We start from the raw sequence: 24,715 nt of genomic DNA, 5'->3' as shown, positions 1-24,715 counted from the left end.
GTAACTCTTGCTGGTTTTTTCAGCGCGATTTCCAGAGCGAATCTCCGACATACTGTGCATCAGAGTGCCCTAGTGGGATTCCCTCTGAAAATCTATGGGCGGGGCCTATTCCCGTCAGAGAAGCTGGTAGCATAGAGCTGAGTGGGCCACTGCGCATGCGCCGATATCCACGCTGATAGATCTGTGCAGTGGCCACACATTGCCGGCTTCCCAATCGCGGCCAGCTCCGCAATGCCCCATCGCTGGCCTACCGACACCCCAATCTGATTGAGACCTCCCAGACCTCTCCGGGCAAGCCCAAGGGGCACCCCCTCTTACCCCAACCTCCTGGAGGGCCTCAATGGCCTCTCTTCACTCCAGCAGGGTTGGGCTGCCTGTTGAAAACCCCGCTGGTGTGAACCACTCCTAGCGGGGCGACACGCAAGCAGGCCCGGAGACTTCAGTCCCAGGTCCATGAACGAAATGGAAATCCCAATTTCCATATGGTATTCAGCTCCGCATCGATTTCCGGTGCGGAGACGATTACTCTGGAAATCTTAGCCGCGGAGGCCGTGATGCCCAGCAGGAAGCCTGCAAAACAGCCTCTGCTGACGTCTCCCAGCCCGGTGTACTGCTCAAGCAGCACAACGGGCTGGGAGAATCGCTCCCTATTAATTTCAGATCATAACCTCTGTCTCCATTTTCTCAGACAGCTGAAGGAGGTGATTCTGCCGTTCTCATTTACAACTCATCTCAACTATCTTTTGTTCCACTACTTGTCCCATGACCACCTTGTTTTGCCTTGCACTGTCATCCCTTCAACCATTTAATCTCTCTCATGTTCCACCCTATAACAGACCGTCCCTTTTGTTCTTCCCCCCCCCCCCCCACAACTGTTCCTGGTCTTCGTACTTGCTTAAAGCTTGTGATTATAAACAACTCTAACTTTTTCCAGTTCTGAAATGTCATTGACTTGAACCATTAAATCTGTTTCTTTCTCCACAGATATGACCTAATTTGCTGAGTATTTCCTAACATTATCTGTTTTCATTCCGATTTCTAGCCTGCACAGTGTTTTACTTTTGTATTTTCTATTGCTGGATTCCCAAGTTCACGTATAGGTTGGAATATAATGATATTGCAGAATATGTACCAAATGCATTAATTTGAGAAGGTGGCCATGCTGATAATGAAGCAAAGAATAAAATGGCAATATGACAGTACCATACATGGAAGCAGTCTTTGTACCACAGAAAAGAACATACAAGCAACATTACTTGGCAACAACTCAATCTTTTCAGAAGCCTGACCCTGCCCTTCAGGGAATTAAGTAATTTTATTACACGGTTTTAACAGGATTCATTTTGAAATGAAACAAAGCATTTTTTGGTCGATACAAATTCAACGATGAATAATGAAAATATAATTCAAAATCAGTTTTCCCTTGTCCAAAGTTAAATTAACCAATAATCCGAATTAAATAAATGTTGGTAACACAGCAAAAATGGGACTATCACACTAAAATAATGAATTATATAATTATTTGAATGAGGACAAACTCTGAATTAGGAGGAGGCTATACTGCAGGTTTTCTACACCACTGTGTGTATTTCTTCCAATTTTCTTCTCTCTCATGGATCGTTCACTTACTGCGGTATAGTTTACCCAGTCCCAGCAGCCTATGTGTCAATGGAGTGCACCATAGCAAAGTCTGATCCAGTACTTTCCAACATCAATTGATGCGCGCTTTGAAAAAAGATTCACCAAATAGTCACCAGGACTGATTTTCCATCCAAATCAAAGGCACTGTTTTTCCCTCATGACAATTAATCAAATAAGGAAATAAACCCGATACCACTTGGTCTTTATTGACAGAGTGCATTTATCTCATAAGATCCTGAACACCTCTGAGCAATTATAATTGAGATAAAAATGGTCAGTAACTCAGAAACAAAATCAAAATCTTTCGGTCACTTCAGCAACATTGCTCATCACTGCCACGGGCTACCATGACTTCCAAGGCTGCCATATATTGTGTAACATAACCCAGTCCTCCTGAACACCTGACCACAGGTGCACCCTACCGTAACATTTAATGGCCAAACGTACTCAACTGAACCAACCCAGCCACCTTTCCATCATTTCTCTCAAAACGTTCCACTGTCCTTAACTAAGCTTCCTGATCAGCACCATACTCTGACCCCAATCAGACTTTACTTATCACTTCCTCTTTCTCTCTCTGAACCACATATATCCATACTCTGCCACTCACTTTCCATTTAAACATTACAAGTTGATTCCCTCTGAAAGAAAACTTAGATTTAATTATAATTTATGCCATTAAGAAGTCTGTCATTTAAAAAAACATAGGTGCCTCTTATTAAATATAAAGATTAAATGTAATTTTGCAACTATAGATCTGCAAGAAAGAAAATCATTAAATAGTTATATCATCGCAAATCAAACATGGAAGGAAAACAAACTGATATGGAAGCAAACAAAATAAAGTGATTAGAGGTGGACAGATTATTTTTCATACTAAAGCTTGTGAATAATACCAACTAGAATTGAGATAACCTTGGAAGCTAAGGTTAACAAACAAATTGAGTGCCTGTTCTGATTAAAGATTTTCAAGCAAGGAAATAAAAAAAAGTGGTTGCAAATCGATATTGAGATATTTTTCTCTCCATTCACTATTTTTAGTAGAAAGGTCGCTTTGAGTCTACTTTTTCACTAAAAATAGCAAAGAGAAAATAAATTTGAACATAAAGGCTATCGTTCTTCCTTACTTTACGTCTCAATTGTAGAATATCTTAAATTTCAGGATTCTTACAAAATGAACATTTGTTCTCAAACCTCCGAATACAAAAATCTCAACACCCAACGGCTAACTTTGAAGATTTATTTCTCTTCAAATAAGAGTAACACTGGCAGTGTATAAGATACATATTGCTTCCCTAAAATTTCCATGCATCATTTGCAGCATCTAGTGGTGGAAAACTAAATGAAGTGTCATAATAGTGCTATGTGAACTTGTTGAATCGATGTCAAGTTCCAATGGAAGTATTTACAAGCCCTGTGCTTTGTGAAATGAAATGTTGCTCAGTTTTGCCTCAAGTGAGTTTGCTCTCAAATTACATTAAACAGTTTGCACCAATATGAAGTCGAAACCACTTTTGTGATAGCTGTTCAGTCAAGAATTTGTGGGAAAATTAAAATTTCAATATCAAAGTGTCCAAAAGCAGCAGATAATCAACTGACTAATTATAGACTGTCTCTTAGTCCATTGCCAAAAGTGGTTCCTGTTCACCTTCAAGCGATCCCAGACCTTGCAAACTGCCCCAAATTTGCCTGAACACACAACCTTTCCCTACTTCCAAGAAAACAGCCCAATCCTACGTCCTGCCCGACCATTGTCTCTTGAAATCCCTCTCTGGGACTTTCACCCTGCCTTTGCATGCCAGCTTGAGCCATCTGCTTCCTTCTAGTGTCACCTTCCTCCCTAAGAATTTTCCACTAATTTGAAAATGTTACAGCAGGATAGTGAAAAAAACATTGATACTGTTTGCTTGTTGTTACAAGATTCTTTGGAGGGATTCAAAGTAGGAGGCATCAGACCAGTGTGGACACCTATTTTTGCTAACCTGTTTTTTCCTGCTTTGTAATAAAAAGTTTCTCCAAATGCATCAATGATTGAGAGAGGATCTATGAACTGTACCATGGGAAAAACACAACAATTCCTGCTGGCACTTTAGGATCAAAGTTCTGCTGTCATGTCGCCAAGGACAATGATAGGAAAAGAAGAAATATGCAGTAGGATGTAGTGAAATAGGGAAAGAGGTATGGAAGACAAAAGGAGGGAAAAAGACAAGAGGGGAAATTTTGAGAGGCATACTGTGGATGACTTACAGAAAGGAGATGGAGGAGAGATAAAAGAGAGTAACACACTGAAATATGGAGCGGGATTTTCCGGCCGCGCTCTCCCCAAGGTAAGAAAATCCCGCCCGAGGTCAACGGACCTGTGCGTGGTGTCCCATGTCCCGCCTGCTACAATTCCCCTGATGGATGGGACGGTAAAATAGTTTCAGAAAGAGACAGACAAAAAAACTGGAAGATAAAGCAGAATTAAAAAATTGGGTGATTTAGCAAAAGGTATGCTGCCAAAGGTAAAGAGGATGAGAGGAAAGGAAAATATTGCGAGGGAGGGGAAACAATAAAATGGTTAGAGATTGCTGCTCATTTGCTAGCAATATCATATTCCCTTACAAATTAGTAGTTCATTCAGCACTGATGAATATATGTTGCTTAATATTAGCTTTAAATAGTTTATCAAAAACTACTGTAACTTGAGGGGAAAATAAATTAAGTTAGTTGACAGATTAGCTTCAAAATTCAGACTTAACAAAGGACAGACTTACAAATTGAAAATATGGATTAGGGTTTAGTACCAGAAATATAAAGAAAACAATTTGTTTTGAAAATTGTGAATTGATGGTTCTGTAGCAAGGTGGATTAAATATAGGACAGAAACAGCCAATATGCAATGCAAAGATATTTCCCAAGAGTACGTCAATAATACCTATAAATAATGAATTCTACCATTAAATAGTTGAAGGATATTTTTGGTGCAATATTAATTGTTAATTCAAATTAAGTTTTAAAACAGCTATACTATGTAAAACAAGATTTGCAAGTTCAAAAAATATATATTGCACAATAAGTGCTCATTGAAAAAGTTGCACGTTTTAGGGACCAATGTAATTTAATGCTGTACCTGGCTATACTTCCAGCACGCTATATCCACACTCCTTTTTTCCCACACAGATAATGTGGCTGATTAGAACATTCACTGATTACATTGTGTGATTCTCTGAAAATTAGAGCAGTTCAGCTGTGCCTTGTACTATTGCCAGCAGTGCACATAATTGCCAGCAATCATATCGGAATTAAAAAAGAAAAGGAGAGAAACTAAATGGAACTGCATACCAGGAGCAACTGCAGCTGAAGAAGGAGATGTTGCCTCACCACCACTTTTCTGGCTCATTGATGCAATACTTGTCCCACTTGTTGGAAGCTGCAGTTCCTTTGGCAGTAGGTCATACACAGATTCTACAAATAAAAAAACAAGTTAGTTGAAAATCTTAACATTTTTCCAGTCTTCACAACTAAATGTAATAACTACAATAGCAGGAATGCACATGATACCCATGTAATGAAAAATCCAAAACACAGTGGTTATGGGTTTATAAATTTATATGACAAACTATTTTTCATTAGCACACAAAGATAGCTTGACTACCTGTGTTGCGTAACAAGTATTCTACGTTTCAAGATTTTGCATGGATTATCTTTTTAGCTGTAACATGATAAATCATTTTTAAGTTGAACACAGTACACACAATGTTTTCATTGACTGCTTAAATCATATTCACACATTAAATTCATTTGTCATATAACTGTTATTCTATAGTAAGAATGTTACAACTATCTTTTTCAACATACTTTAAGAGAATTATTTTCATTCTGTTAATAATATAGCATAGAATATGCAAAAAAAATGACGGAGCAAAAAAATAAGCAATGTCAAAACAAGATTGGCAGAAGCATAGAAGGTGTACAAAAATGTTTTGAGCTAACTCGTCAACTCATCTCAGTTTCTCCTACTGTAACTCACTATGTCACTGCAAATTAGTGCTTCAACATGCAGCTTTCTTCATTATAATAAAGAGCCCTCATTTTGTTGTAAAATGAGTCAGTATGAGTGTTGGTGAGATCTATCAGTTTTTTAAAAAGTATTTACATCTGGTTAACTTTCGTGTTCAGCACACTGAGGGATATTACTGATAGAAAATACTGGGAGAACATTTTGATATGTTATGTAATAATATTCTTGGTACCCAGCATCAAAATCACATGTCAACCTTTTCATTCATTTTATTTCACATACCATGAATCAACCTCTCAGAGTATCTTTGAACAAAGCAAGTTAAGAGCTTCAACAAAGATTAAGACCATCCTGCCAACTGCAAGGAGCACTTATAGCCCAATATATTAATTGCTTTATGAACTTACAATATGCATTTCACATTAGGGCACTAAAGTCTATATTTGACATCGTGACACGAAAAATCTATGTTCTGCTTGCAGACCATGCATCGGAAAGATTATTCCCTAACAAATAGGAGCAACGGGTATTATTCATCAGGCAGTTAGCCATTATTTAATCAAATGCCTTGGGTCAGTGGTAGCACTCACTTCAGAGTAAGAAATTCATGGATTCCAGTCAAACTCCAGAGACTGCAGCACAGAATCCAAGTGAATCACTGCAATATAAAGTGAGTGCTGCGCTATCAGAAATACCCCATTTACCCCTTCAGGTGGACGGAAGCAATCCTATCAGACTATTTTGAAAAATAGCAGGAGAGTTCTGCCAGTACACTGGCAAATATTTATTCCTCAACAAACCTAACTAAAAAATATATTGCTTGATCATCTCTTCCCCATTTGTATGACTTTTATGCACAAATTGTTTGTTGAGCTTCTCTACATTACAACAGTTTAGAGGTGCTGAATGTAAAGTGTTTTAGGGCATCCTGAGGTCATGACAGGTACAATATAGTTGCAAGTCTTTTCAATTCCTTTTCCACTTAGTTAACTCAGTGTTCTGCCTCCAAGTGAAATAGAATTTTTAGTAACCACACGAGTGTCATTAGGACAATTTATATCTGCAGTAACTTAAAATTACAAACCTGTAAGTAGTGCAGGTTAGGAAATGGCAAGAAGCAATGATACCTTAACTTATGTAGCTACCAGGATTCAGGGCTCCACCTTCTTCTTCCAGTGAGAGAGAGTCAAATCTTCTGATCTCCAGATTGTCAGAGACCATGCGTATGACTGGAAAAACGTGTCAGGACGCTGTAGAAGTCATGATACACAGACCAATGTGGCAAGTGCCTGGGAAGTCTAAACGGCTGGGGTAGGCATCATGCAGCCCACCTATCCATGGGCCTATTAGGGCCATCAAGTGACCACTTAAGTACTTTGTTCTGGCATGGTTTTACCTACTGCAGGGAGAGGTCCAGGACCAGGGACCCAGCGCTGGAAGTTCTCTAGCATAGGACTTTCTCCTCAGATGGCAGTGGAAATCTTGACCTTAGACAATTAGCGCTGCCTCCAGTGCAAAATGGCTGCAGGACAGCCGGCCTTTTAGTGGGCAGGCTCCCTATGAACTTTTAAGTCAGTTGGTGTGGGGGATACAGAACCCTGCAAAACCGAGCTCAATATGTAATGGAGGTTTCTCTGGCTTTGCTTCTAAACAATGCTAGCTACTCTGCATAGTCTGTGTATGTGTAGATTAATGATATTGCACCATAAACTCATGTACAAACATACAAATTAGGAGCGGGGGTCGGCCACTTGACCCCTCAAGTCTGCTCCACCATTCAATAAACTCATGGCTAATCTGATTATAACCTCTTGCTCACCCCTGATAGCTTTTCACCCCCTTGTTTATAAAGTATCTGTCAAGCTTTGCCTTAAAAATATTCAAGGATTCTGCTTCGACTGCCTTTTGATGAGCAAGTTCCAAAGAATCACTATCTGCAGAGAAAAAAAAGTTGTCTTCATTCTTTATTTTTAAAACACTGAACTCATTCCCAGAATCTCCCTGAAGAGGAAACATCCTCCCCACATCCACCCTGTCAAGATCCGCTAGGATCTTGTGTTTCAATCAAGTTGCCTCTTATTCTTATAAACTCCAGCCGATACAAGCCTAGCCTGTCCAACCTTTCTTCAAAGACAACCCGCTCATTCCTGGTATTAGTCCAGTAAACCTTCTTGGAATTGTTTCTAATGCATTTACTTACTGCCTTCTTTAAGTAAGGAAACAAATATTGCATGCAGCACTCCAGATATGGTCTCACCAGCATCCTGCACACCTGAAGCATAACCTCTTTATTTTTGCATTCAATCCTCCTCATAACAAACAACAACCTTATATAGCTTTCGTAGTAACTCGCTGGACCTGCATACTAGTCTTTTGCAATTCATTCACTGGAACACACAGATCCCTCTGCATCTCAAGAACTCTGCAAACTCTCATCATTTAGAGAATATGCTTCTCTTTCATTCTTCTTGCCAAAATGGACAATTTCACACTTGCCCACATGACAGTCCATTTTCCAGATCTTTGTCCACTCACAACCTATGTATATTTGTAGCTTCCTTATGTCCACTTCACATTCTTAATTTCCAACCTATCTTTTTGCCATTAGCAAATTTTGCAACATATCAGTCCCATCACCCAAGTCATTTATATAATTTGCCCCAGCACTGATTCCTGTGGTATATCACATGCTACATTCTGCCAACCACAGTAAGTAGTCTCACAACACCAGGTTAAAGTCCAACAGGTTTATTTGGCAGCACGAGCTTTCGGAGCGCCGCTCCTTGATCATGTGAGTGCAGGATTTGTTTCACAAACAGGATATATATAGACACATACTCAATTACAAGATGATGATTGGAATGTGAGTCTTAACAGGTAATCAAGTTTTTACAGGTGCAGACAGTGAGAGTGGAGAGAGGGTTAAGCACAGGTTAAAGAGGTGTGAATTGTCTCAAACCAGGACAGTTAGTGAGATTTTGCAAGCTCAGGCAAGTCATGGGGGTTACACAGTGTGACATGAACCCAATGGCCACCATGCAGCCGCTCTTCTCTCTTCCTGGCAATGCCAGCAATGCCACATCGTTCTGCCAACCAGAAAAGGACCCACTTATGCCTACTGTTTCCTGCTAGCTAGCCAATCTTCTATCCATGTCAATATATGTTACCCCTTATCTCATGAGCTTTTATCTTCTACAATAACGTCTGATGTGTGGCACCTTATCAAATGTCTTCTGGAAATCGGAGTACAGGACATCCAGTTTCATCACAGCACATGACTCCTTCAAAAAACTCCAATAGGTTATCATAGAATCCCTAGTGCAGAAGGAGGCCAGTCAGCCCACTGAGCCTGCAAGTTAGTTGAAGATTTCACTTTCATAAAACCATGTTGACTCTGCCTAATTACTTAAAATTTTTCTAAGTGCCCTGCCATAACATCTGCAATAAAAGCTTCATTTTTCCGATGACAGATGTGAAGCTGACTGGTCTGATATTTCCTGTCCCCCTCCTTCATACATAAAGGCGTCACGTGCTACTTTCCAATATAATGGAACTTTCCCTGATCTAGGGAATTTTGCAAAATTAAAACCAAAACAGTTACGTATGTGGGTCTTTCTCTTTAAGACAGTGCAACAGAAGTGAGTTGCCTGAATTGGAACTGCGAGTGAGCAACCACACCAGAGGATGGAGTACTCCCTCAGGCAGAATCCTCTAGAAGCCATGTTGTAAACATGCAAAGACTGGAGCTGCAGCTCCAGGGCAGCAACTCCTGTACCAAATTTTTCTTATCAATAAATACCTTTTGTTGTGAACAAAATCTCAAATTTCTTGATGATGCCATAACAGCCACAATATAATATAGTCATGAGGAAGATCGGATCAACTGAATGGCACAGTCTGTCTTTATCCAGTTTACTGAAGTTGGAAAAAGAGGGATACCTTTGGGCGAATAGATTCAGGGTTTGAAACATGGAAACAAAAATAAAGGCCATTCGGTCCTTCAAGCCTGCTCTGCCATTCATTATGATCATCCAACTCAATCGCCTGATCCTGTCTCTGTCCTAAACAGTATATCCTATATTCTCCGACTCCTGGTTCTGGACATATCCACCATCAGGAATATCCTTCTTGCGTTTGCCGTTTCCAGTCCTGTTAGAATTTTGTAGGTTTCTATGAGATTCCCCTCTTATTCTTCTGAACTTCAGCAAAGACAATCATAACCAACTCAATCTCTCCTCATATGTCAGTCCTGCCATCCTGGGAATCAGTCTAGTAAACCTTCTCTACACTCGCTCTAGAGCAAGAACATCCTTCCTCAGATAAGGAGACCAAAACTGCACACAATATTAAAGGGGTGGTCTAATCAAGGGCCTGTATAATTACATCAAGACGTCCATGCTCCTGTACTCGAATTCTCTCGCTACAAAAGGCCAACATAGCATTTGTCTATTTTACTACCTGCTGAACCTGCAAGCTTACCCGAGTGTACGAGGGACCATTTCCACTTCATCCCCTACTCTTTGTTTCCTGTCTGCCAATGACTTTTCTTTCCATCTCAATACACTACCCCCACTCCCATGTGCTTTAATTTTACACGCTAATCTTTTATGCGGGCCTTTGGTGAAAACCTTCTGAAAGTCCAAATAAACCACATCCACTGGCTCCCCCTCATCAACTGTACTAGTTATATCCTCGAAGAATTCTAATATATTTATCAAACAAGATTTTCCTTTCATAAATCCATGTTGACTCTGTCCAACCCTGCCACTGTTTTCCAAGTATTTTGCTACAAAATCTTTGATAATGGATTCTAGACTTTTCCCCATTACCAATGTCAGGTTTACTGGTCTATAATTCCCCATTTTCTGTCTACCTCCTTGGGGTTATGTTAGCTATCCTCCCTTCTGTAGGAATTGTTTCAGAGTCTATAGTCTTCGAAGGTGCCCACCAATGCATTCACTATTTCTTGAGCCACTTCCTTAAGTACACTGGGACGTAAATGATCAGGTCCTGGGGATTTATTGGCCTTTAACCCCAATGGTTTCCCCAACACCATTTCTCTACTCATACCGATCTCCTACAGTTCCTTCCTCTCAATAAATCCTGTCTTTCTTGACCAATTTGTATGCCTCTCCTATGGATCTAATACTGTCTTTAATTTCCCTTGTAAGCCCTAGTTTGGACACCTTGCCCATTTTATTTTTGCGCCAGACAGGAATGAAAAACTGTTGTAGTTCACCCATGCACTCCTTGAATCTTTGCCATTGCCTATCCACCGTCATCCCTTTAAGTAACATTTCCCAATCTATCATTGCCAACTCGCACCTCATTTCATCGTAGTTTCCTTTAGTAAGATTCAGGACCCTGGTCTCAGAATCAACTACGTCACTCTTCACCTTGATGAAAAATTCTATCATGTTATGGTTGCCCCAAGTGGTCTCACACAACTAGATTGCCAATTATTCCTTTCTCATTACACAATACCCAGTCTAGAGTGGCCTGCTCTCGAGTTGGCTCCTCAATGAATTGGTCCAGAAAATCATTCCGTATACACTCCAGGAATTCCTCCTCTATGGTGTTGTGACTCATTTGGCCCTTTGTTTCTCTGCTCATCACTTTTCTTGTTCCCCCCTTTTTCTCTTTGTTTTTTGTCCTTGTTTCTCCCTCCTCTAAGTTCTTGAATAGGTTTTCATCCTCCTGCTAATTTAGTTTAACCCCCCCCCTCCCAGTTCTGCCTAGGTGTAACCCATCCAGTTTATACTGTCCCACCTCTCCTAGAACGAGTCCCAATTCCCCAGAAATCTGAAACTATCCCCCTCACACCATCGCTTCAGCCACATATCCAAAATATTCTATTTCTATTCTGATTAGCATGTGGCACTGACAGTAATCCTGAGATCACTACCTTTGAGGTCCAACTTCTCAACTTTCTTCCTAACTCCCTATATTCTGCTTTTAGGACCTCATCCCCTTTTTATTTACTTATGTCACTGGTACCACAACTGGCTGTTCACCCTTCCCCTCCAGAATGTCCTGAAACCGCTTAGGACATCTTTGATCCGAGCACCAGGGAGGCAAAACATACCATCCTGGAGTCTTGTTTGCATGATGTGGAGATGCCGGCGTTGGACTGGGGTAAACACAGTAAGAAGTTTAACAACACCAGGTTAAAGTCCAACAGGTTTATTTGGTAGCAAAAGCCACACAAGCTTTCGAGGCTCTGAGCCCCTTCTTCAGGTGAGTGGGAATTCTGTTCACAAACAGAACTTATAAGACACAGACTCAATTTACATGAATAATGGTTGGAATGCGAATACTTACAACTAATCCAGTCTTTAAGAAACAAAACAATGGGAGTGGAGAGAGCATCAAGACAGGCTAAAAAGATGTGTATTGTCTCCAGACAAGACAGCCAGTGAAACTCTGCAGGTCCACGTAACTGTGGGAGTTACAAATAGTGTGACATAAATTCTGATTCTAGGATCGCATGATAAAGACTCAGGAGGAAAAAAGCAGAAATATTTATGTGAAATAGTGTGACATAAACCCAATATCCCGGTTGAGGCCGTCCTTGTGTGTGCGGAACCTGGCTATCAGTTTCTGCTCAGCGACTCTGCGCTGTCGTGTGTCGCGAAGGCCGCCTTGGAGAACGCTTACCCGAATATCAGAGGCCGAATGCCCGTGACCGCTGAAGTGCTCCCCAACAGGAAGAGAACAGTCTTGCCTGGTGATTGTCGAGCGGTGTTCATTCATCCGTTGTCGCAGCGTCTGCATAGTTTCCCCAATTCTAATTCTTTCTCCCATAACTAATGCAATCTCACACTTTTTACTCCTCCCTCGACAGCAGAACCAACCATAGTGTAACAAATGTGGCTGTTGCTGTTTTCCAGAGTTGTCATCCCCTCAACAGTATATCTTTTTTCAGGGAATTCCTGCACTGTGTGGCTCTGCCTGCTAGTCACCCATTTCCTTCCTGCCTGGGGAATTTTAGCCTGCAGTGTGACCACCTCTCCATACATGCTATCCATGATACTCTCCGTCTTACAGATGCTCCAGTATCCCCAGCCACCACTTCAGCTCCGAAACCCAGGCTTCCAGGAGCTGCAGTCACTCCCTGTACACATGCTGACCCGAGCACTGGAAATGTTCTTGGTTTCCCATATGGAGCACGAGGAGCATATCAAGGCTTGGAGTTCTTCTGTCATGATTTTCCCCTTTAAATTAAATTTTTGGAAGATGCTTGATATCAGATTATATCCAATTTTCTGGGGCATTTCATTCCTGCTCCCCGCTATTAACTAATATAACCCTTACAAACTATAAACCACAAAACAAACCTCAAACTATAAGTGATAAAAGTATGAAACATTCACCTGAGCTTACCCACTACTTATGAATCAGCTCTTTCCCGTGTGTCTTCTACTACTAAAGCAGGACAAGACCATTCTCTGAAGATTTAAAAGTTAGAAAGCAAGGATGAAAAGCACCTTTCTCTTCTGCAACAAATCCCCACTCAGCTCCAAATTCTTGACAGCCCCAAACTCAATCTGTGGCTGCGTCGCACTCAGGATGAGGTCTCTCCCACAGTTCCTGTGCAAATCTCACTGCTTGTTGAGGAAGTGCCAGACCCTGAGGGGCAGTGGAAGTGCTAAACCTGGTGTAGTCAGGCGTGTAAAAAGACTGGAAATATTTAAAAATGTAATTGTAATTGGAGAGAGATTGGCTTCAAGAGCAAGGAAAAGGAAACCAAAAAAGGACAAATAAAAGGAAGATATATCCAGTGTGGTGTTAGTGTACCTTTAAGAGGCTTTTTTAAAAATCATGATCACAGCCTTAGATGATGTCATTGTAGGAGGAGAGAAAAACTATGGGTAGGTAGGGTGACAAGAGGTCAGGTTTCAGTTTTGTTTTGGCTGCAGTGTACAAAGCATAGCTGAAAGAAGCCTCTCTGTTTTTGGTTTGAAAGTTTTACCAGTTAGCTGAAAGCACATCTTGTTTGCCATCCTGCAGTGAAGAATCTGTGCTTTGATGGCTGCAGTAAAGGATCTATGTTTTGGTATTTTGGGGAGCTGATGACTATAAGCTGCTCTGAGTTTTCAAGATCATTTGAAATCAGCATTCAACCCAGGGAACTGGATTCCAGTATTATGTGAGCTTTAGCCTGTGCAGTGATAAATCTGTTTAAAGGGTTTTGTTATTGGATGTTGGTTTTGATTAGAACATCTGACACATATATTGGTTAAGTGTTATACATTATTGTGGTTGTTTTGCTCGATTGTAATTAATAAAAGTTCTTGCTAATTTTCTTGCCATACACCTTGACTATATTCTTAAATAAACTTTGTTTGATTAGAGCTCCCTAGCGGGTCACTTGAATCGTACCTTAAATGGAACATATCATGCTTATCCTAGCCAAATTCAACGTAAAAAGTTTGGTTCAGGCGTGCTTCATAAAACACTTTGAAGTTTCTGAGCTGAACCATAACACCAGCCAGAAGAAAGCTGCGTTTCAGATTTAATAAGGAGAAATCTGGGAAGAAGTTTTTTTAAAGAAGATATTAGCTGCAGTTAATATGTTCAGAGGCTAAAAAGAGAAAAGGGGGAAGAAAAGCCTCAAGAGCGCTTTTGTAGGTTTGACAATCCAAACACACCCTGCAGCAGGTCCGGGTAGCAACCCCTATCCTGAGGGACTTCCAACAGAGAAGTTCTGAAGTTTTTGGAAGAGATGAAGACATCTATCTGTTTAAAAATAATCCCAACTGGATCCAGTCATGAAATTGACAAAAAGATCAATGTTACAACTAGGAGAGAAAAACAGGCTCTCCATGCAGCCAGAAAAATAAAGGGGGAGGGGAAAAGGAGATCTCAACACCGAAAGACCCGAAATGACTAAGTAAAGAGCTGAAAGTAAAATGGATCGTTTCCCATTCTCTTGTATTATAATGAGAAGTTCCCTGAAAGCTGTAACAATGAATTACAGGCAAACAATAAAACTGCAAAAAGTCAGAAAGCGAGGCACGCCGCAGCCAGAAAGTAAGAGTGGAGAACAAAAAAAAGTTGGATAAACTTCAGAGAACTACAGCAAATAGAAATGAGGTAAATGTCTGTGACCTTAATCTAAATGAGAAGCAGCCGAGCTGCATCAAAACTAAAGGAAAAAAACTAGTCCTGTGAAAAAGGTGGAAGTAACTGGGAAACCTATTAGGCATGATGTGGAGATGCTGTGGAGCAGACAAGAAACCTATTAGGCCCAGTAAGAAACAGCACAGCACTCAACAGCAAGCAGTGAAGGAACGTGTGGAGTAAAAGCACAAAGATGTAAACAAAAAGATAAAAATGGTCAAGAGAAAAAGAACCAGTGGAACTCAGCAACAGTGGTCATAGCATGGAACTCGAAGAGCCAAGGAAATCCCATGGAATGAATGCTATTAGTTTTGTGATCAGTGAAAGAACAGATCGTCTCAGAGTGATGCATCTCAAGGATTGACCCATGGTGGTCATGTATGACATCCTGTAGCATCTACTCTAAGAGTCATCGTACTGTTGAAGCAGCTATCATTCATCAGAGCCATATTGGGGATCTTGTAGAGACCCAATCGAATGATCGAACTACCAGTTGTGTAGAAAACACAAATAAGCTTAAGAAATTGGCACAGATGGTGCCAGACCTGCTGGTTTATCTAGAATTTTGTTTCAGATTTCCAACATCTGTAGTATTTTGCTTTTAAGTGGAACTTAATAAATAATCTGGGTTTTCTACATGCCTCAGCACAGGTTTGCGAATGCCTTGATAATCATCAAGTGGTTGCAGTGAATTACTAGAATACAGAACGACTCTTCAATGCTAACAAAACATCTGCTTGTTACACATTTTATCTAGAGCCAACAAATTGCAAAGATTTGCCTGGTAAATTTGTTACAATTGTTATGTTGTGTTGCCTTGGGTCATTTTAAAATCCAGACATTAAATGCAATGGGCATTCAGAAATTGTCTAGATTCCCAAATGTGTATAGTTTATAAACTGAAAAACAGTTGGATCCACTAAGACAATTACATTGTGCGCCGGCATCTTAATTGTTTTTAAAATTGAAATTTTCTTTTAAGTAAATAATGTTTTCAGCTTTGGAGTTACAATCATTTGAGCAGGTAGTGGAACTGACTTCCACTTGATTTGATTTATTATTGTCACATGTATTAACATACAGCGAAAAGTATTGTTTCTTGCGCGCTATACAGACAAAGCATACCATTCATAGAGAAGGAAAAGAGAGAGTGCAGAATGTAGTGTTACAGTCATAGCTAGGATGTAGAGAAAGATCAACTTGATGCGAAGTAGATCCATTCAAAAGTCTGATGGCAGCAGGAAAGAAGCTGTTCTTGAGTCAGTTGTTATGTGTCCTCAGACTTTTGTATCTTTTTCACGATGGAAGAAGCTGGAAGAGAGAATGTCTGGGGTGCATGTGGTCTTTTATTATGCTAGCTGCTTTTCTGAGGCAGTGGGAAATGTAGATAGTGTCAACGGATGGGAGGTTGGTTTGCGTGATGGACTGGGCTTCGTTCACGACCCTTTGTAGTTTTTTGCTGTCTTGGACAGAGCAGGAACCGGATCAAACTGTGATACAACCAGAAAGAATGCTTTCTGTGGTGCATCTGTAAAAGTTGGAGGGGGTCCTAGCGGTCATGCCAAATTTCCTTAGCCTCCTGAGAAAATAGAGGAGTTGGTGGGCTTTCTTAACTATAGAGTCAGCATGGAGGGACCAGGACAGATTGTTGGTGATCTGGACACCTAGAAAATTGAAACTCTCAATCATTTCCACTTCATTCCCATTGATGTAGACAGAGGCATATCCTCCACTTCCTGAAGTCAATGACTATCTCCTTTGTTTTGTTGACATTGAGGAGAGATTATTGTCGTCGCACCAGTTCACCAGATTCTCTATCTTTTTCCTGCACTCCGTCTCATCATTGTTTGAGGTCCGACAGTGGTGTCATCAGCAAACATGAAAATCGAGTTGGAGGGGAATTTGGCCACACAGTCATCGGTGTATAAGGAGTATAGTAAGGGGCTGAGGACACAGCCTTGTGGGGCACCGGTGTTGAGGATGATCGTGGAGGTGTTGCCTATCCTTACTGATTGCAGTTTGTGGGTTAGGAAGTCTCGGATCCAGTCACAAAGGGAGCAGCCGAGCCCCAGGCCACGGAGTTTGGAGACGAGTTTTGTAGGAATAATGGTGTTGAAGGCTGAGCTGTAGTCAATAAATAGGAATCTGACACAGGTGTCTGTGTTATCCAGGTGTTCCAGGGTTGAGTGTAGGGTCAGGCAGATGGCGGCTCGTGTGGACCTGTTGCAGTGATAGATGAACTTTAGTGGATGCAGGCAATCTGGGGGGCCAGAATTGATTCATGCCATGACTAACCTTTCGAAGCACTTCATAATAATGGATCTCAGAGCCATTGGACGATAGTCATTAAGGCACGCTGCCTGGCTTTTCTTTGATACTGGGATGACGGTCGTCTTCTTGAAGCAGATAGGGAGCTCAGGTTGTTTTAAAGAGAGGTTAAAGGTGTCTGCGAATACCCCACCAGCTGGTCCGCACAATATCGGAGTGCTCATCCGGGCCAGTCACTATCCGTGGGTTGATTTTCAAGAAAGCTGCTCTGACATCTGCAAGGGTGACCGCGGATGTGGGTTGAGCTGAGTCTTCCGGGGTGGAGGGCGTGCTATCACTGACCTTTTGCTCAAAATGAGCATAGAATGCATTGAGGTGGGGTACACTGGTGCCAACGATTTTACGTGCCTTCATCTTGTAGCCTGTAATGTTGTGCAGACATTGCCATTGTCGGTGGGAGTCCTTGTGGCTAGTCTGGGACTCTGTCTTGGCCCGGTACTGTCTCTTGGCATCTCTAATGGATCTCTGTACATCATATCTGGATTTCTTGTATGGACAGCAAGAAGTTTAACAACACCAGGTTAAAGTCCAACAGGTTTATTAGTGGCTTTTGCTACCAAATAAACCTGTTGGACTTTAACCTGGTGTTGTTAAACTTCTTACTGTGTTTATCCCAGTCCAACGCCAGCATCTCCTCATCATTTCTTGTATTGGTCAGGCTCGCCTGACTTGAACGCCTCAGACCTGGACTTCAGCAGGCAGTGGATATCCCTGTTCATCCATGGCTTCCGGTTGGGAAACACACAGAATATCATGAATATCTTGTTCACTTGGATCCATTTTACTTTTCCTTCACATTGAAAATACTCATTTGCAACAAACCTTTGTTCCAAAACATGCCACAGGTGTTTTTTTGGGGGGCACAAATGGCAAGAAAGCTCAGTTTAACAGCAACACCAAGCAGATCAAACTAACACTGGTCTCTCAGACAATTTTGCCAATGGGGTTTTGTGCCCAAATGTCACTGGATGTCAAAGGTTGATGGTTAGATTCTCTTTTACTGGAGATGGTCATTGCTGGAACTTGTGTGACGTGAATGTTACTCGTCACTTGGCTGTCCAAATCTGGATACTGTAATGGTTTTGCCACATTTGGACATTGACTGCATCAGTATTTGAGAAGTCACAAATGTTGCTGAATATCAATGAACATCCCTATTTCTGACCTTATGATGCAAGGAAGGTGATTGATGAAGCAGCTGAAAGGCAGCATAGTGGCACAGTGATTAGCACTGCTGCCTCACAGCGCCAGGGAGTCGGGTTCGATTCCGGCCTCAGTTGACTGTGTGGAGTTTGCACATTCTTCCTGTGTCTGCGTGGGTTTCCTCCCAGTGCTCCAGTTTCCTCCCACACTCCAAAGATGTGCAGGTTAAGTTGATTGGCCATGCTAAATTGCCCCTTAGTGTCAGGGGAATTAGCAGGGTAAATGAGTGGGGTTATGGGAAAAGTGCCTGGGTGGGTGTGCTGTCGGTGCAGGCTTGATGGGCCAAAAAGGCTTCCTTCTGTACTGTAGGAATTTTGTGACTTTGTAATTCTAAGATGGTTTGGCTTAGGGCACTACCTGCGACGATGTCCTGGAGCTGAGATGATGGATTCCCAACAATCACAACCATCTTCCTTTTGTGCCAATTATGACCCCAGTCAGCCAAAAGTTCTTCCCCTGATTCCCATCGACTCAGGTTTTGCTTAGGCTTCTTGATGCCACACTTGGTGCTTTTGATGTCAAGGGCGGTCACTTTAACCACACCTCTGGAGTTCAGCTCTTTTGTCCATGTTTTAATCAAGGCTGTAATGAGGTTAGTAGCCGAGTGTCTGGCAGAATCCAAATTGAGCAGGTTATTGCTAAGCAAGTGCCGCTTGACATACTGTTGATGACCTCCTCATCACTTTATTGACGATCGGGAGTAGACTGATGGGAGTGTATTGCCAGGTTGGTTGTCCTACTTTGTATACAGGGCATACCGGGGCAATTTAGGGGAGGTGGTGATGTAGTAGCATTGTCACTGGACTAGTAATCCAGATACCCAGAGTAACACTCTGGGGGCCCGGGTTCAAATCCCACCACTGCAGATGCTGAAATTTGAATTCAATAAAAGTCTGGAATTATAAGTCTAATAATGACTATGAAACCATTGTTGATTATCATAAAAACCCATCTAGTTTGCTAATGTCCTTCAGGGAAGGGATCTGCCATCCTTACCTGGTCTGGCCTACATATATCTCCAGATCCATAGCATTGTGGTTGACTCTTAAACGCCCTCTGAAATGGCCTAGCAGTTCAAGAGCAATTAGGGATGGGCAATAAATGCTGGCTCATAAGTGATCCATATTGCCAGTAGATCCGGTATTGTAACTATACTGGAACAGCTTGACTAGGAGAACAAGTTTTTGGAGCACAAGCCTTCAGTACTACTGCTGGAATATTGTTAGGACCCATTGCATTTGCAGTATCTTCAGCATTTCTTGATATCATGTGGAGTGAGTCGAATTGACTGAAGGCTGGTATGCGCAATTTTGGGGACTTCTGGAGGAGGCAAAGATGGATCATCCACTCAGTTCTGGCGTATACTGTTGCAAATATATGTCTCATCCTTTGCACTGATATGCTGGGCTCCTCCATTATTGAGGATGGGAACATTTGTGGAGCCTCCTCCTCCAACGCGTTGTTTAATCGTCCACCACCATTCATGGCTAGATGTGGCAGGACTGCAGAACTTGGATCTGATCTGTCGGATGTGGAGTTGCTTAGCTCTGTTTATTATTTGCTACTTACGTTGTTTGGCATGCTACTAGTCCTGCGTTGCATCTTCACCTGGTTGACAGCTCATTTTTAGGGACGCCTGGTGTTGCTCCTGGCATGCCGTCCTGCACTTTGCATTGGATCTGGATTGATCCCCTGGGTTGGTGATAATAGCAAAGTGGGGGATAATGTTGAGCCATGTAATGGAGTATAATTCTGCTATTGCTGATGACCCACTGCGCGCCTCATGGATGCTCATTTTTGAGTTGTTAGATCTGTTCGAAGTCTATCTCATTTAGCACCATGGTAGTGTTACAGAACACGATGGAGGGTATCCTCATTGTGAAGATGGGACTTGGTCTCCACAAGGACTGTGCGGTGGTCACTCTTATCAACACTGTCATGGATAGATGCATCTGCGGCAGGCAGGTTGGTCAGGACAAGTTCAATATGTTTTTCCCTCTCATATTATGAATTGATGCCATCACCCAGAGCATTCTGGTTGTGTTTTAGTTTCTTTATTTTTTCACGGGATGTGGGCACCACTGGCATTTGTTGTACATCCACGATTGTCCTATGACTCTGCTGCAGGAATTAGTACATAATACAAAGGGTTCTACTGCAGGTATGCTGCCTTTTGGATAATCATGATGTGGAGATGCCGGCGTTGGACTGGGGTAAACATAGTAAGAAGTTTAACAACACCAGGTTAAAGTCCAACAGGTTTATTTGGTAGCAAAAGCCACACAAGCTTTCGGAGCTGCAAGCCCCTTCTTCAGGTGAGTGGGAATTCTGTTCACAAACAGAGCATATAAAGACACAAACTCAATTTACATGAATAATGGTTGGAATGCGAATACTTACAACTAATCAAGTCTTTAAGAAACAAAACAACATGAGTGGAGAGAGCATCAAGACAGGCTAATAAGATGTGTATTGTCTCCAGACAAGACAGCCAGTGAAACTCTGTGGGGGTTACAAATAGTGGGACATGAACCCAATATCCCGGTTGAGGCCGTCAACCTCACGGCCTCAACCGGGATATTGGGTTCATGTCACACTATTTGTAACCCCCACTTCACTGGCTGTCTTGTCTGGAGACAATACACATCTTTTTAGCCTGTCTTGATGCTCTCTCCACTCATGTTGTTTTGTTTCTTAAAGACTTGATTAGTTGTAAGTATTCGCATTCCAACCATTATTCATGTAAATTGAGTTTGTGTCTTTATATGTTCTGTTTGTGAACAGAATTCCCACTCACCTGAAGAAGGGGCTTGCAGCTCCGAAAGCTTGTGTGGCTTTTGCTACCAAATAAACCTGTTGGACTTTAACCTGGTGTTGTTAAACTTTTTACTGCCTTTTGGATAAGACATTATACCAGGGCCTCATCCGACTGTTCGGATATATATAAAAGATTTCATTGCACTAAAGAGCAGAGAATTTTCCACGTGTAAAAGTCAACCTTTTTCCCCCTCAACTAATATCAACTTTAATTTTCTGTGTGTACAGAGACTATTTTTAAAAATTAATTGACTGTGAAGCACTTTGGGATATCCTGCGCATGTGAAAGGATACCATACAAATTCTAGGTCTGTTATTCTTCGTCATTCAAAGGCAGCAGCTGCTGGGCTTGATCCGAAGTTCACTTCAATGCCACTGAATTTGTGGAGTGCTGTTAAACTAAATGAAGCATATCAAAAATTTCTTCAGCACCTTTACATTACCTTAAAATATTAGAGGTTAAAAAAGGCTGTTCGGAATGTGATCGTAGATTGCAAATAGGTGTTTCACAAAACATCTTCAAATCACCCGAAGTAAAAATTGTGCAAGATTCGACTAGTTCTTTCTCACCATCCTCCATAACAACTTTCATTGCACTTCCAAAGGGTCACCAATTGTGGAATGTGCTTCAAGACAACTCAAGATTTAAGGTTTCAGTTGAATGCAAAAATGATCTAATACGTTCTGGAAAAAGGTGTGCATGCATATATGAACTGTTAGCAGTATTAGCTTTAGTTGAGATACTACTGACAGGTGTTGCCAACCTACATTCATTGTAACAATGCTCACATGAATAATGGCCATTTGAGGAAGGTACCAGGGGTACCCTAACTCAAATCACTGCCTTCAGGAGGGGACAGAAAAGAGGAATGGTTTCAATAAAACCAAATATTATGCCACAGCTTCAATATCATGTTATTAGCTTTGACTAAACCATAAGCAAGTAGCATTTTCCTCTACTTGACAAGATAATCTCCCACCACCCACCTTTTAGATGTGTTGAGCCTACTGATGCATCAGTGTTTGGAGTTCAACAATTCCATAAGACTTAGTTAAAATCTGCATTTATATTTTAAAAATAAAGTTATTCACAGCCTACCAATATTTACATTGTCACTCCAACTCACAGACCAGTGAAATATTTAGAGAATGCAGTAACTGAATGGCTCCTTGCCAGGGACTATGCAAACATAAATAAATGCCATGGCTAGTATTATCTTAGAAAGGAATTATTCTTTGTTCACATAACAGTGCTTTTTGTTTGAAAACATTCCTTCACAATGTACAAACTCAGCAGTTATCCTGTTCTTCTCTCTCTCATCCCCACCCCTCTAAAAACACCTAAAATGGAGCTGTCTCAAAGTACACTTGGCCCAATGCAGCCAAAGGTCATTCAAAGGCAGACACAGAAAACGACTTACTGCTAACTGCTTGAGGAAACACTAACAAGCTGATAACATCAGCATACATGAACAGTATACCTGAAATACTTTAAATTATGAGCTTAGAGAGAATTTTTAACTATTCATAAAATAAAATCATATTAAACTATCCTAACCCAGAAGTAATTTAGATTTTAACTGATTTGCTTCATAATGGGATTGAGTTTAATAAACCCAGTTGCAGTTCAGTTCACTGACGTAAATGGAGGCTAAATAATTGTTTTTTTCCTCTAAAAAAGTAGATTTTCTGTGTGCCAAGTCGAACTAAAATGTTTTAAATTAATGTCTTTTTTAAAAGTTCTTACATAAGCCTAATGAACTGAAAACCATCGGTGACACACACTGTATTGGTCAAAGTATTCTAACCATTGCTTGGATTGTTTGCAACTGAAGTGCTTAGTTTGATTCCAAGCAGCACTTCTTATCCCATATCCCCTCAGTCATGAAAACTGCTTAGTTCCACCTCCATCCCTTCCCAAGCCCATCTGCTACTGAAAACCTCACGGTCAATTTTAGATACGATTTCTCTCATGTTCTGATTAGTCTTCCATCTACCAACCTCTATCTTCAGTTCAAGAGCAATTCATGTACATGTATCACGTTTGTACTTGGCGATTGATGTGTGTTCTCTTCCAATCCTCAAATAATACAAATTTAAAATTCTTACCCTGGTTTGTTAAATTCCCCTTATCCCTCTTCATCTCAGCTGATCTATTATGCATTCTCCATTTTCTTTAATGGCTGTGTTTTGAGCTCTGTATTTCCTTGCCTAAACCTCCCTCTCCTCAAGTTGTTCCTTAAAATCTAGGCTTATCGCCCATCCTAATAGAATTTTAAAAAGCTCAGTGTTGTTTTGTCTGTGACCACTCCTGTGAAGCACTAAGTTGACAGCTGTTGCATTATTTATATGATGCTGTATTGGTTCAAATCTTATTAGCTCCACGTGATGTTGTACTCAAATCTACTGTATAGAAAAGTATTACGTACAGTTATGTAATCTGTACGTGCATATTCACTATCAGTTGTGATATCAAGGAGAAGTGAGGGAAACATTCTTAATAAGTCAAACAAGTCATCGGGCATCATTCTCATAACTTACTGATCACCAAATCCCAATTTACTGAACTACAAGAGCAGTTTGTTGTAACTGTAAAAGTTTCAATCCATCAATATCCTTTTGTGTAGCATGGAGATTGAAATGCATACGGCCAAAGGCCAAAATCTTCCAAGGAGTGAAATCGAACTCAAATTTATCCAAAATGCAACTGGCTCTTCATATGCTGGATCAATGGGTAAAGACAAACTATGCCCCCTTTTTACAGCACTAGCTGCTGTATTCTGGCAAATAAAACATTTAAATGTCCCAAAACCTGTTTAAAAAGCTATGGAAAGAAGATAATTGGGTAAGGGGATAGGATGGGTAAGGTATGAAAATAGGATGAGTGAGGTTAAGCTGGTGGGGTAGCAATTGGGGAGGGGGGTTGTCAGGGTTCACTGCTAATTAAAAACTTATATATCTCCTCCTGACATTTTTTTCCCCCCCAAGTGTTCCAGCGTTCTGGGGTAAAGATTTTCACAGATTCATGATGCCTTCAATGAAGTAATTCCCCCTCATTTCTATTTTAAATCTGGAAACCATTAGCCTAAAATTAGGGCCTCTTGTTCCAGAATGTCCAACAAGACAAAGCATCTGCCCGAGTCAATCCCCTTTAGCATCTTATATACCTCAATTTGATCTCATTCTTCTAAACTCCAGCAAATACAAGCCTCAGCTGCTCAATTTGTCTTCATAAAACAAGTCCTTCATCCCTGGAATCAATCTAGTGAATCTTCACTGAACTGCCTCGAATACATTTACATCATCCCTCAAATAAGGGGACCAAAACTGTGCACAGTAATCCAGATGTGGTACTAATGTACTATTCAGATGCCACAGCACTTCTCTACTTTTATACTCTATTCCACTGGCAAAAAATGCCAAAATTCCATTTGCCTTCCTTGAAGTAGCAGCAGCAGCGTGCACCATCTACAAGATGCACTGCAGCAATTCACCAAAGATCCTTAGACAGCACCTTCCAAACCCACAACTACTTCCATCTAGAAGGACAAGAGCAGCACCTACATGGGAACACCACCACCTGCAGATTCCCCTCCAAGC

The 24,715-nt window shown here is 41.1% G+C and overlaps 1 protein-coding gene across 2 annotated transcripts in view; it reads right to left on the bottom strand.

Moving 5' to 3' along the window:
• The window catches only part of nfat5b (nuclear factor of activated T cells 5b), a 171,234-nt gene that overhangs the window by 94,529 nt on the left and 51,990 nt on the right, over window positions 1-24,715 (bottom strand). For both annotated transcript variants that reach the window (XM_078210660.1, XM_078210661.1), the window contains exon 2: window positions 4,966-5,088. In XM_078210660.1, coding sequence (XP_078066786.1) covers window positions 4,966-5,088 — 123 coding nt within the window. The remainder of the gene's footprint in view (window positions 1-4,965; window positions 5,089-24,715) is intronic.

Source organism: Mustelus asterias, chromosome 4, assembly GCF_964213995.1.
Source record: "Mustelus asterias chromosome 4, sMusAst1.hap1.1, whole genome shotgun sequence".
In the NCBI taxonomy this organism is placed as follows: Eukaryota; Metazoa; Chordata; class Chondrichthyes; order Carcharhiniformes; family Triakidae; genus Mustelus; species Mustelus asterias.
The sequence above is the reverse complement of the archived record's forward strand: the minus strand, read 5'-3'. Positions and strand labels throughout refer to the sequence as shown.